Genomic DNA, 14443 nt, shown 5'->3' with positions numbered 1-14443 from the left:
GTGCCAAAAAGCACTTTTTTTTTTATAGCAAAAGTGACAGCATAGGAGAACTAAATATAATATCTCACTCCCACCCTCATTCACTTTTCATAACCGTTTAGGTCGGCAGAACGGAACTAGAGAACATGTAGGAATCCGGCACCAACAAGCGGAGAGTCTGCACACTCGCAACCCTGGAGGTATGAGGCCATGTCGCAAAATGCCGCGGTGCAGAAGAAGATGCAACTACACAGAAAAGTATTGGGATGCCTCCCTCACCATTAAAACAACTTTAATGGCACGGTCCTCATGTAACATAGACTTCTTTTACACAGAGTTTGTCTTCCTTTGACCCTCACTCTACTTTACAAAGGACCTGGGGATTTGTGTCCATTCATTCTGTAGAGCATTTTTGAGGCCCAGAAGATGTTCAATGACATTGAAATCATACAAACTGTGTCCACAAAGTTGGAAGCATGGCGCTGTTCAAAATATCTTGGTTTGCTGAAGCATTACGTTTATCCCTAGCTGGAAATAAGATGCCTTGCCCAAACCCTGAACTTGTCCAACTGACCTCTGTGAGGCAATGAATGGTGTGTTTTCACTCCATAGATAAAGTTCCCACTGCTCCACAGTACAGTGGTGGCATGCTTTACACCACTCCTTCCGACACATGGACTTTTGCTCAGCTGCTTGGCCATTGAAACCCTATTCCATGAAGTTTTTATGCAAGTGGAAATTCTGAACTCTTCAGGAGCATAGGCAACTTTTCCACCATGGACTGCTCTTCTCTTCAGCTTGCCAACTGAGGTGTTCCTAAATGCTTACAGTTGACCAGGGAACATCCAAGCAGGGATGAAATCTCACAAATTGCTCCCCCCTGTAGTCACTGAGCTCTTCAGAAACGTTTCGCAAACGTTTCAAAATGGAGACTGCATTGACATTATGGGTCTGATTGAAATGCATGAATTAAAAAAAAATGAATTTGTCCATATAGTCTATAGTTTAAGAGTCATTTCCTTATTTTCCTGACCAAACACTTTTCCTACGAAGATGACCATTCTTCTCTATAGGTTTGGCTGAACAATATTTTGAACAGTTCTTTACCGTTTTAGTCACGTTACTGATCTCTTTAAATGCCTATTTGTTTGATGCAGGATAAGGATCAGGCGTTCACTACATTAGTTAAGGTTTAATGAATTTTTTGGCAATCTTCTCATATTTAAGAATGCTGGAGATGTACACACAAAAACGAAACATTCACAACATTATTATTAACACAGCACAGTACCAAGACCCCTCTTACAATAAAGGATGCTGATGGCTTATTTTTTTGTCAGCAGGGAATCGTAAACAAAAAGTATATCTGGAATTATTAGTAATTACTGGGCTTTGGACAAAACAACCAAACTCCCTTAGTTTAGCGTTCAGCAGGTCAGTGATCCCAGGCACAAGCCCTAAAGGGTGAATGGTCAGGGTGAATGGCCTAACCCTACCCAAGACAGTTCAATTAATGCAGGACAGCTGAATTATGGGTGAAAAACACTCCCAGAATACATGGAAAACTGTTATATATACATACAAGATAGCTTCGTTTTTATTACCTGGTTTCCTCCCACCCAACCGAAGGCATGCACACTAGGTGAATTGGCAACTCTGAATTGTCTTTAGGTGAATGACTGAATTATGTACGTGTGTGTGTGTGTGTGTGTAACCTGTGGACCCCACCCACTCACCCAGAGTACGGATTACAGATTAATGTCTTTGCATGCATGTCTTTGCACGACAATAAAGTGGGTGGTCCAAATTTTGAAACCATGTTTCAAAATTTGTATTGTCTGGATAGTATTTGTTCATGCATTAGTAGCACAGCTGAAAATAGAATGCACTGACTGGTCATGGCTGCCTACATGATTAACATACAGACTAGGAAATAAGTGTTGTCCATTTTTCTGTGTATTCAATTATTTCTGCAAATTTGGCCAGTCGTCAGTCGCGTATATTCCAGAGATTCCAAAACTGTCTTCAGTAATGGGTGCGTTTACAAGATCTACAAGACCTGGGTACGTTTACAAGCTCTGCCCTCTGGTGGACACCGACACCATCAACCTGGTCACGAACAGGTGAAGACAGAAATAGGTTTTTAAAAATACCCGAACAACACAGAAGAACTTCTTAATCTTCAAGGATTCAGGCCATCTCCTTCTTTTACTTCTGGCTGCTGGGGTAGCCAAAGCAGATCAATTGTCTGCATTTTTGGGGGGAGTGGTGGCCTAGCGGGTAAGGAAACTGACCCACAATCGGAAGGTTGTCGGTTCAAGTCCAGGACCACCAAGGTAGAACTGAGTAAAGCACCGTCCCCACACACTGCTCCCCGGGGCGCCTGTCATGGCTGCTCACTGTTCACCAAGGGTGATGGTTAAAAGCAGAGGACACATTTTGTTGCGTCAGCATGTGCTGCAGTGTTTCACAATGACAATCACTTTACTTTCACTTCTCCAAGTCGTCCAACCACATCTAGAAACCTCATGCTAGGCCTTCCACTTTTCCCTCCTGTCTGGTAGCTCCATCTTCAGCCTCCTTGTCCCAACAAACTCGGTGTCTCTCCTCTGTTCGAGTCCAAACCAACACAATCTCACATCTCTTTGTCTCAAAAATATCCAAATTTAACTGTTCCTCTAATACACTCATTCTTAATCATGTCCAACCCTGTTACCCCAACATAAATACCAGCATCTTTAACTCCAGTCTTTTCATCAGTGGCACCAGCTCCAACTCATACAACATCGCTGGTCTCACTACTTGTGGTCTTGTTAACCTTCCCTTCCACTCTTACAGGTACCCTCCTCTCACAAATCCTGTCTCTATCCTGCCTTCACCCACTTCTTCACACTTCCGATTTCTGTGTGGACTGTTGAACCAAAGAATCTGAACTCCTGCTCTAGTCCCTAGTGCCCAACCCTCCTCTCATCTATAGAGCACGTCTTCAGGGTCTCTTCCACCTCCACCCTACTGCTGCTGCAGAGCACAATGTCATCAGCAGGACACTAAACAGTTCATAATTAAAGTCTTCTTGTTCCAGATTCCCCCGTCTCTCACATTTTACAAAGAATTGACTTATTGTTGTAAAGAAAAAAAGTGAATACAGACAAGAATGAACATTTTTTTACTGTGTTTATTCTTCTCTGGCTGAAGCAGACAGAGTGAGGCCTGGGAAAGTACAGCGTTATAATGCCTTACAACCAAAAGAACAAAGCATAATTAGGCCCAAGATGATTATACCATGTAGCATTTAAAGCTTTTCAGACGTCCAAGTGCTCGTCCCTCAACATCATTCTGGCCTCCCATCCAATTTTTTATTATTATTTATCCAATTTCTTATTCTGGTAGATAACTGCACACAGGACACATAAGCCTATTAGAGCTTTGGCTTTTGAGGTTGAAACGGCAGCCACCCAACATGGGTAACTAGTAATGATAAAGAATGACGCATTAGATGCTAAATATCACAGGGGGGGAAGTGCGGCTTTATAGTAATACATACTTCATCAAAGAAGTTGCTTGAAGCTAAGAATAGTAAAAACAATAAAATTATATTTATTTAGTCTTATTAGAGCCTGTGATGGTCACAATTGGCTTGGCATAGTGGTTAATATAGAAAAGGGGCTGATCTGCGGTTATAGTCTGAATAAATGGTCATGCAGATAGCAAGCTAGGCTTTGAATATGGAATTTAGATTAGATGATTAGATTAGATTCAACTTTATTGTCATTACACATGTACAAGTACACGGCAACGAAATGTAGTTTAGGTCTAACCAGAAGTCCAATAAGCAGCAATTAAAAGTAAAACAAAAATATATATGCATGTAGCATTCTGAGGGAAAATTAGAGTAAGGAAAGGTCCATGGTGTGAGAAGGTCCTCTGAACAAAAACCATCCTGAAAAAAGGGGTGACCTCCTTGCTTTTCCTTGCTTTCTCGTTTATTCCTGAGTTGGAGTTCCTCTGGGATGACCTGTCTTCTGCGTGCATATGTATATACTGTAACTGAATCTGCATATATGATGTGTTTACACCCAAATACCTGTCCTGCAGGTTCCTTTTGTCAAGTTGTGTAGTTACTGCAATTCAACTGCAAATCATTTAAAAAAATATGAAGATAGTAAAAGCCAAGGCTTTAGCGTGAGGGGCGAGGAGTACTGGTTTGCACCATACCATTGTGTCTCTGTCTTAATGCAAGACCTTCAAGAGTCTCGGAATGCACTATATATAGAGATAAATATTGCCATTACTATAAGCATAATTACTGAAGATACAGTTGCCTCCCTACCACTATGGGCACCATAGTATTTTGGTGTCAGCCCTGGATGAGATGTCACCCCCCTCCACCATACAGGCCGACTGTCGAGAGATGCGGTTTTCGATCCACTTCGAAAGAAGATCACTCTTCATCCGCTGCCTCCCGTTTCGATTCCTCCATCTTCTGCTCTGTAAGTTGGGGGGCGAGGCTTGGCAGGGGAACTACCTCCACTGCTGCCACTGAACTTTCATCTTGCTCAATGTCCTTTTGCTGAGGTAGGTCTTCCTGTGCAGATACAGCTGTTTCAATTTTTACTCTGACTTACTTTAAGGCGACATTTTCGAGCTAAGTGTGGGGCTTGTTTGTTAATGTAAGATGTCCTCAGGATTTACACAAATAAACTGAGAAATCAAGACAGAAGCATGGTCTTTAAATGGTGAGCAAGTGACATTGATGGGTGCGGTTTAAATCGTAATGTAGACACTACAGTAATGAGGTGTCTGTACCTTCTATTTTTAAACTGCTTATGAAGACATTATTAAAGCTCATGTTCTGGGTGACTGAAATAATTCAACACCAACAAAAAGGATAGTTAGTTTCCCTTCCTGAAGATAGAGATAGGTATCATGCTGTTCCTTCTTGTCTTATCTATTTAGGTAAATACTGAGAACCCTTTATCTTACACTAGAAAACAAACTTAGCACCAGTCTGAAAATACAGTAAAAAGTAAAAAAGATTTATTTGAAGATAAAGAATGGAGAGATCTGTAATTTTCATTGTAGCTACACCTCAGCTGTGATAAAGATTTTTTAAAAATCCAGAAAATCACATTGATTCTTAAATCCTTATTTTGCATTTATTGCATAAAATAAGGATTTGATACAAATCCTTATTTTGATAAATAAATAGAACCTAATATTTTGTATAGAAACATTTGGAGGTCATATGTGTCCTGTAGAGCTTGATCAGGTTTTTGGCCTTCTCCTCCATAGAGATGTTCTCCAGATCTTTCAGAATCTTTCATCTTTCAGGGTTACGTCGCTAGGCAACACAGAGTTTCAGCTCCCTTCATAGATTTTCTATTGGGTTCCGCCAGTATGCTTGGCATTGTACTCTTTCTTCCTCCAAACACTGGGTGGTAGTAGCTTAGTGGGTAACACACTCGTCTATGAACCAGGTTCAAATCCCACTTGCTACCATTGTGTCCCTGAGCAAGACACTTAACCCTAAATTGCTCAAGGGGGGGGCTGTCCCTGATTGTAAGTCGCTCTGGAAAAGGCCATCTGATAAATGCTGTAAATGTGAAATGTGACACATGAATGGAATTCATGCCAAAAAGCTCTATTTTAGTCTGATCTGACCCAATGACCTTCTCCCATGCCTCCTCTGGAGCATCACCTTTTGTCTGGACATGTGCTGGTTTGAGCAGGAAGACCTTGCATACACAGTCCCTGATGTCCTAGTGTGTTACTAATAGTAACCTGTGAGACTGTAGTCCCAGATGTCTTCAGGTCGTTGACCAGTCCCCCCCCAATGGAGCCATAGTCTGAAGGAGATTGATTTATCTTGAGTTTCTTTCATTTTCTCACCAAGCTGTTTGCCTGTATTGTACAAATCATCACCAGCCTGACACCATTTGCAGGCTCACTCTACCCTGGAAGGGGGTCCCTCTCTGTATCACTCCTTCACAAGGTTTCTTCCTTTCTTTTTTTTTCTCTCTCCTAGATTTTTTTTGTGTGGAGTTTTTCCTTGTGTGCAGAAGGGTCAAGTGTGGGGGGTATCAACTGTAGGGCCTGTCAAAGCCCATTGAGACATACTGTATGTGATTTTGGGCTATATAAGAAATAAATGTTGTTGTTGCTGTTGTTCTGTAGCCGCTCCCAGGCTTGCATAAGTCTACAATTTTGTCCTTGGCAGAGCTCTTTGGTCTTTACCATAGTGGAGAAGATGGAATCTGATTTATCGAGTGTGTGAACAGGGATCTTTTAAACAGGAAACACATTCAAACAGGTAAACTTCTTAAAGACTAACTAACAGGTCTTTCTGTATGTTTTTAGATTCTGTCTCTCACAGTTGAGGTGCATTTACGATGAAAATGACAGATCTCTCCAGTCTATGCAAGTTGAAAACTCCTCATTAAATCTTTACCGAGAGCCCCAGCAAAGTATTTACTGTATTTTCATTGAGCAATGGCGAGTTGGCATCTCACCTGGCCAGGTAATCGCTGAGCTATAGGCTCAGAAAACTCTTGAGCCTCAACATCCTCTCCGTTGTGACAGCTGGGGCTCGGCACCTCTATACCGTGACTTTCCAAAATGGCTGCCTCTGAGTGGGGGGAAAAAGACCAACAAAAAAAAACAACCTAAAACAGAAAGACTACAACCACACCCACCTTGCTAAATTAAACCGGAACAACAAATTAAACTTGAAACAAACTTGACTGAAAATGACGCTTGGACAACATTCAGACCCCCAGAACTACAAATGGTTTTTGAAACGAATCGATTATCAACTGATGTAAACATCCTTTAAGCAGTCTGGGACATTATCAAGTGGTACTGCAGATTATGGCAAAAACAAGGGATTGAGATTATTTTTCACAATTTGGCTTTTGAAAAGGCTAGAAAGTTGCATATGTTAAAATTTGCTGGGACAGTGACGTCACCCCTCAGAGAGGAGGTAAATCTATGTGATCCCACAAAATTGAAATGCCCGTTTATACCTATGTTGGCACGTCTCTTCATTTCCTTCCGCCGGTTGGCAAACCAGTTGTACACCTTCAGTGCAGTGACTCGCTCAAACTCAGACAGCTTGCAGCCTCGGGGGAAAAAAAAAAATCAATTTTATTTCAGAGCTGGCCAATATATACCAAAGTCACTGATAATGTGATAGGTTGGTTTTGCTTATTAATTTGGATTAAAATGGCTTCAGTAATGTAGTCATACATCAAACTCAACATGAAATCGATTCATTTATCTATTAAGTTGTCATAGTCATGGGCTGATTACTGGTTTCAAGATATACCCTAATTCTGAAAACCACTATATTTGTATATTGAAAATCTCCAACAATATTGCAGAACTAACTGGATAATAAGACAGAATTACTGACCTGGTTTCTGAATGACAGAATTGCATGCATTAGCAATCTCCTCTCTTTTGGCTTCATCAGGATACTGGTTTTCTATGAAAAAACTGGGGAGAAAATAAAATATATATATACACACACACACACACACACACACACACACACACCACACACACACACCACACACATAGTACAGAGCTAACCACCCAGAGCATGTGACTGCTTAAAAAGGGGTATAAAAGTGAAATGGGGAACACAGCAGTAAAATGGGACAGATTAATGGTTGCCACATTAGGTACATTACATGTATCATTTTAATGAGCGACTATTTCCTTCTTCCCCCACCGAAACCCCACACTTGGACCATAAAATAGACTAATGTTCCTTTGACATTGGAGTAAATGGGTTCATAAAGACGTGTACTGCACCAAACCTGAACATCATCTTAAACTCAGCCATGCACTTGTTTGAACCTTATTTTGCAATGCATACATTAACAAATGTAATACATGCACTGTGTAATGTGAAAACTCTGTTTTTCTTCCTCTTCAGATATCAAGATGCTACTGTAGATAATTAGGAGTTTTCCTGAACCGATAGCATTGTTGTCACATGTTCTGTCCCTGTGGCAACAGCACCAATGAATCTGAGACTGGGTCAAGCTTTGACTCACCTCTCCATGATCGACTGGCACTCCTTCCTCCAAGTGAACCGGCTCCCTCGGCGAAGTCTAAACGGCCCACCCACGATGCCCCTGTCTGCAGGACTGCAGCCCGTCCTCCAGTCGGGCTCCTCCTTGACCATGGACCGCATAGACAGAGTGGCCCCTGTGAAGGAGACGCGGGTTCACGTGAGGCCGTCAGAATGAGCACAGAACGACCGTGCAAGAAGTCATGCATTCTGCGCCATTCATGCATTCTGAATAACGTGTCCCGGGCCCCGTTACCTGTCTGCGACTGCTGGTGAGCCGCGTACCACGGCAGGAGGTGCATCAGCAGTTCTCGCTGCCTACTCCAGGGGGTGTCATTCCTGCTCCTGGGGCCCTGAGCATGCTGGTTTTCGCTCCACCTGAACCCTTGATACCCAGTCGGGCAATCAGAAAACCCTGTGTTAACTACCGTATAATAGCCGTGTAATAGCTGATCTGGCTATTACATTACATCGCCGGTAATGTGCTGAAAGCTGAAGCAGGAGGGAAAAAAAAAAAAAAAGTTGAGTTGAGCCATGCTGAGAGCTCTTGCAGGATTAAAAATAGCGACACGTCGACTGCTTTGTTAGTGGTATTAGGAATTATGCGTGAGTTTCGAGCACAGTGAAGATGAAAACCAGCACACACATAGCTCCAGAATCAGGAATGCGAAGTTTTCTTCTACACCCTGTGCTGCTAGAGTCCGGGTGCAGGAGATAAATGCTCTTTGAGAGCCTCCTGCAATCGGTATTGGTCCATCTTGAACGCCTGACCAACGGCAATGTGGTTAAATGAGCGTCTTGGCTGGGTTTCAGCTCATTTCAATACGGAGGGTTTTAAGGGTTTGCGCCAAGTAAAGCATTAGTTGGAAAACAGTAATTGATGGTGAAAGGGTACTGGCCGCCTGAATTTTAATTCAGGATGCTGGCTTGACATTATCTTCCTGTGTAAATAGAAAGACACCGAAGACAACTGAAGCTCAGAATGGGCAGCAGTGCATGGGTGGGATTTAAGGAGATTACGTGTTGGTTTACAGCAAGGTTTCCATGAAAGATCTGATTTCATTTTTCAGAACCGGTATTACATACAAGATCAATTTGATCCTCATTATACAGACCTGATTTAAAAGCAAATCTAGTTTTAACACAAACCAAATAATTTAGATATACCTGTAAATATCCATAGCCAAGCCCATTCAGATAGTAATCTGTTTGCTTTGGGGATTTCAGCAAAAACAATAAACCATGATTATTTTGGCCAAAACTAAAATAAATTCATCACTGACCTTCAACATATCAAATGCACTATTTCTGGTGTTAAGTGCAGGGCTTGATTGCTATTCGTTTAAATTATTACCAATTATAATTGAATAAACTCTCAACCAAAAAAAATTATAAAAAATATAATATAAATATAATATACACTGCTCAAAAAAAATAAAGGACACAAAATAATACATTTTGATAATACATCAAAATTTTGCAAGGCTCCAGCAGTGCTTCTCAGAGGCTGAGGTATCAGTCCTGCTGCTGGGTCATTGTCCTCCTACGGCCTCCTCCGCATCTCCTGTCTCCTGGTAGGGCCTCCATGTTTTGGACACAACGCTGACAGACACAGCAAACCTTCCTGCCACGGCTTGCATTGATGTGCCATCCTGGATGAGCTGCCCTACCTGAGACACTTGTGTGGGTTGAAGCACCACCAGCATTCCAAAGTGACAAAAATATCAGCCAGAAAGCACAGGAACTGAGAAGTGGTCTGTGGTCCCCACCTGCAGAACCACGCCTTTATCGGGGACGTCTTGCTAAGTGCCCATAATTTCCACCTCTTGTCTATTCCGTTTGCACAACAGCATGTAACATTGATCATCAGTGTTGCTTCCTAAGTGGACAGCTTGATTTCACAGAAGTGTGACTGACTTGGACTTACATTGTGTTGTTTAAGTGTTCCCTTCATTTTTGAGCAGTGTATAATAGGTGACAAGTTGGGAATCACTATGAAACAAAATGCAGCAAAACAATCGTTTAACCTCAACTATGATGTTTTTGTCTTGTAAAAATTTGATCAATAACCCAGCCTAGTATAAGTTTTGTACTGTGTGTTTGTTCAACATCTTTTTGTCTCATTTTGCACGGATTCGCGTTTTCCGGGAGGCGCCAGGACACATGTGAACGCTACCGAGGCATAAATCAAACCTAGATCCTGAACCCAAGTCCGCTTTACGCCCACGCTTCTCACACTCAGACTGCCTACCTGGGCTGCTGCGCTCCAGCAGGTACCAGCGGTAGAAGGCCCTGCGCTTTGAGTCGCTCATCTCCAGTCCCTGCTGTAGCAGCCACTGGGATATGTAGCTCTGACTAATACCTGGACAAAAAAAAAAAAAAAAAAAAAAAAAAAAGAGAAAGGCTACGTCAGCACCACCTTCCTCGTCTTGCTTCCCGGACCACTGGTCTACTGCCATCGGAGACGTCATGCTGTGGGATTCTCTGTGATGCCCACCCACAAACGTCATGTGACCAGCCTCTTATCCACTGTGGCATGAGAAGTTGAAGGCGGAGTCGGGTACCTGTAACCTGCCCGACGATGGCCTGAGAGATCCTCCTGTTATTCAGGAAAGCTTTGATTTCTTCCTTTACTAGGTTGCTGTCTCGCCTACGACAAAAAAAAAAAAAAAAAGACAAAAACCGTTAACCAGACCACACCCCCGCGTTTAGGAACGTTTACGGGTCAGCAGCTCTGTAATTCGCTTGTGTTGAAAAGAAATGGCTAATGACTAATAATGGCTAATCCGCTTAGAATGATCACAAATTAGATGTGCACGACTCGGAACGGATCCGAGCACAGGCCTTCAAATTCCACCCCTCCAAAGCAACACGTGTGGTCCCTGCCGACTTGACCCATTTAAGCAAGGCCCAATGAAACGAGACGCCTCCTCCGGGGACATTAGCGGTCATTATCTGGCGTGATATTCAGGGCTCACGCGCCATTAGAGAAGAACAGAAGCTGCACCTCATGTATTCCTCCACCTTCTCCTCCAAGTCCCAGTCATCCTCAGCCATGTCGTAGCTGAAGGAGCGCTGGACCCCACCGGGAGGGTACAGGGGTGGAGGCGAGGCGTCGTAGCTGTTGCTCGGAGACAACGAGGCGTCCAGCACTTGGGTCTGGGTGGTAGCTGAGGTCAGTGAGGAAGAGGAAGACGATGAAGACGAAGGAGCGGCGGTGGGCGCTGCGGTGGGCGGAGCAGGCGCGGCGAGCGTGTCGCAACAGGGGGAGCGGTGGTCCGAGTCCAGGCGCTCCAGGCTCTCCAGAGCTTGGAGGATCTGCGGTTTGGTCATCCCTGAAAGCCTGAGACGCTGGAGCAGGTCTATCTGCTCGATGGTGTACCGCGGTTCCACGTCACAACACTCCATCCTGGCATCTGAAAGAAACGTTCCACTAAATAAGACAACATAAGACTTTCAAAATAGTCACCACACATCCAGGACCTGGCGCACAATATGAAAGACGAATCAAGCGTCTTGCATATCAGCCGCACCAGCGTTTCCAAACACACAAAAAACATCATTTATTGTTAAGGCAGTGGGTTTATTTTTTATATACAGTACAGGCCAAAAGTTCTCATTCAATGTGTTTTCTTTCTTTTCATGACCATTTACGTTAGTAGATTCTCACTGAAGGCATCAAAACTATGAATGAACACATGTGGAGTTATGTACTTAACAAAAAGTGGAGACCTGACCTCCACAGTCACCGGACCTGAACCCAATCCAGATGGTGAGCTGGACCACAGAGTGAAGGCAAAGGGGCCAAAAACACCTCTGGGAACTCCTTCAAGACTGTTGGAGAACCATTTCAGGTGACGACCTCTTGAAGCTCATCGAGAGAATGCCAAGAGTGTGCAAAGCAGTAATCAGAGTAAAGAACCAGAATATAAAACATGTTTTCACTTATTTCACCCTTTTTTGTTAAGTACATAACTCCACATGTGTTCTTCAGTGAGAATATACCAATGTAAATGGTCATGAAAATAAAGAAAACACATTGAATGAGAAGTTACTGTACTGTGTATGTATAACAAAATTCAAAGACACTTAATTAACCAGCATTTCCAAGACACGTAACCAATAGAATACAGAATATTTTCAACTTTGAATCAAGTTGTTTGGGTCGCACATTAAGCAAGTTTTTTTTTTGCCTCACGCAGAAAGTCCCCCACACACTCGTCCTCTGCCTACTCTGCTCAGGCTACACTGCAGAGCAAGTCATTTGTTTGCTAAGTTATTAAACATTCTTGTTTAAGTCTAACTAGTTATTAATTAGATGAAAGACAGAATGGATTATTGTTTCTGCTTTTAAATCCTTTCTTTGGACTGAATCTGGATTTCTTCCTTAAGAAAAATAATAATAAAGCAAAGAGCTATTCTGAGGATATGAAGAATAAATGATGGAGCATCTGGAAGAGCCGGCCAGGCAGGACCAGCGATTCCACAAATACAAAACTGGAACCAAGGCCACACGAAGTCATTACTCGTTTCTTTACCACGAAACGCTTTATCACGTTAATGAAGACAAGGCGACAGGCGCATCAGTACCTGACAGCGAGGGTGACAGTCGGCCCGCGGGGACAGGTTCGCTGCGCAGAGCCACAGCCGGCAGGCACCACTGTCGCATGGCTTGGTGACAAGAAGAAGAAGAAGAGGGAGAAGAAAGAAAGAAAATAAAACACCCGTGGGTAGAGGACACCGAACAGAACCGACGCGGGGCACAGTCTTCCACACTTTTAACAGCTGCTAACATCTTGAAACAGCTGCTATCGGGACGTAGCGAGTCGTGCACGTCGCTACTTTTATTCCCCCCCCCCCATTAAAACGAACAGTGAGAAGTTGGGGACCCGCACGCCACGCTGGCTAATGAACTATCCTGGTCTTGACTAATGAAGCGAGATTGAGCGCGTTAGCCCACAGCTAACGCGTAACGCGCGAAAGCGACGCCGCTAAGCTAACTGGCTACTAGCTGCGGTGCTAAAGCGGCCAGCCGTCCGGCGCTCACTCCCGCCGCGACGCCCGAATCGGCAAGCCCGGCGCCGGTGCTCTCCGATCCGAGTCGCTCGCTTCGCACCCACGCACCCGACAGAAGGCGGCCGAGTGGGGTCACATCGTCCCGGGATCTGCAGAGGAGTCGGGCAGCGCCGCTGACCTCTTACCCTGGACGGTCCCAAGCTGGTGCAGGAAGTGGATCCGGGCGGAGGGAAGGAAAACTCCCCAAACTCCTCCACCCCTCACAATTATTACAAGATTTCCATCTGATTAAAGTGGGAAAAAAAGAAATTCGTTAACCTCACACAGTGTTATATATATTTATGCATTAATATATGACATCATTATGCAAACTACATGGCGACAACTATCCTAGGCCGTTTTGTAGACTGTATTTTCAAACAGGAATAAAAAGCTCCTTATTTATTCTGTTTTTTTTTTATATATATAACTGCAGCGTCTAGTGTTTAATATTAAAATACGTTGTTGCCAGATACAGGCGGTGTTTTTTACTGCAGTGCGTGTCTGATTTGACCTCCGTAAAATAATTTTAAGTAATGCAGCCGAAGCGTAGCCTATTTTTTAGAAAAAAGCGTCAGAATGACACCAATGTTCTAACACAGCTGTAATTGGCACCTCAACCGCAGTCTCTTTTATGGGTGTGTATTGACAAGGATCTCGTGATAAGACACGTGTCACGATGCGATTATATCGTCGTGTATTGTGATACTGTACATATCGCGATATTCGACAGCTCACTGAAAATGTTAAAAAAACAGAGCTGATATGCAAGATGTGGTGCACGATCTGTAATGTGGATCGCGTTACTTTAACGATTTGGCCAAAAAAAACAGCATAACGCAGAACTGAATTTGGACCAAATTTGCGTACAGAAATATCGATATTTGATGTTAATGTGTCGATGCAATATCACCATGCAAAATATCACAATATATTGCTGTATCGCTATTTTCTAACACCCCTAGTCTAGTTTAAATTTGTGGTTCCCTGCCACAACTTGAATCGGCAGGTTGAATCGTAAGGTTGCCAGTTCAAATTTCGAACCGCCAAGGTGCCACTGAGGTGCCACTGAGGTGCCACTGAGCAAAGTATTGTCCCCGGCCACTGCTCCCCAGGCACCTGACACACTGCTCCCCGGCCACTGCTCACCAAGAGTGATTGTTAAAAGCAGAGGACACATTTTGTTCTGTGAACTGTGTGCTGTGCTCACTTCACTTTCACCTTTTTTTATACCGGCTTTGTCTGTGCTTATTTTTTGGGTTTTATTTCAGAAGTTAGCCAATAGAATGCACACATAAAGAATGCTATAAATAAAGAAATACTGATCTAAAA

General features: G+C 43.3%; 1 protein-coding gene across 4 annotated transcripts; it reads right to left on the bottom strand.

Annotated features, from left to right (window-relative positions):
- Positions 1-3136: 3136 nt before the first annotated feature.
- On the bottom strand, positions 3137-13309 carry LOC114770458 (homeobox-containing protein 1). Of its 4 annotated transcripts, none has more exons than XM_028964402.1 (11): positions 13181-13309; positions 12647-12727; positions 11064-11472; positions 10621-10706; positions 10308-10418; positions 8313-8441; positions 8040-8193; positions 7391-7473; positions 7002-7097; positions 6489-6604; positions 3137-4564 (listed from the first exon to the last, which is right to left on the bottom strand). In XM_028964402.1, the coding sequence occupies exons 2-11, from the start codon at positions 12723-12725 to the stop codon at positions 4421-4423; spliced, it is 1407 nt and encodes a 468-aa protein (XP_028820235.1). In that variant the 5' UTR covers positions 12726-12727; positions 13181-13309; the 3' UTR covers positions 3137-4420. The 4 variants fall into 4 exon arrangements, with proteins under 4 accessions (XP_028820235.1, XP_028820234.1, XP_028820236.1 ...); XM_028964401.1 differs by having other exon boundaries at positions 12647-12728; positions 13104-13296; XM_028964403.1 differs by having other exon boundaries at positions 3137-4560; positions 12647-12728; positions 13104-13296.
- Between the last annotated feature and the right edge of the window lie 1134 nt (positions 13310-14443).

This window comes from Denticeps clupeoides, chromosome 20 (assembly GCF_900700375.1).
Source record: "Denticeps clupeoides chromosome 20, fDenClu1.1, whole genome shotgun sequence".
Lineage (NCBI taxonomy): Eukaryota > Metazoa > Chordata > Actinopteri > Clupeiformes > Denticipitidae > Denticeps > Denticeps clupeoides.
This window is presented reverse-complemented; position numbering and strand designations above follow the sequence as displayed.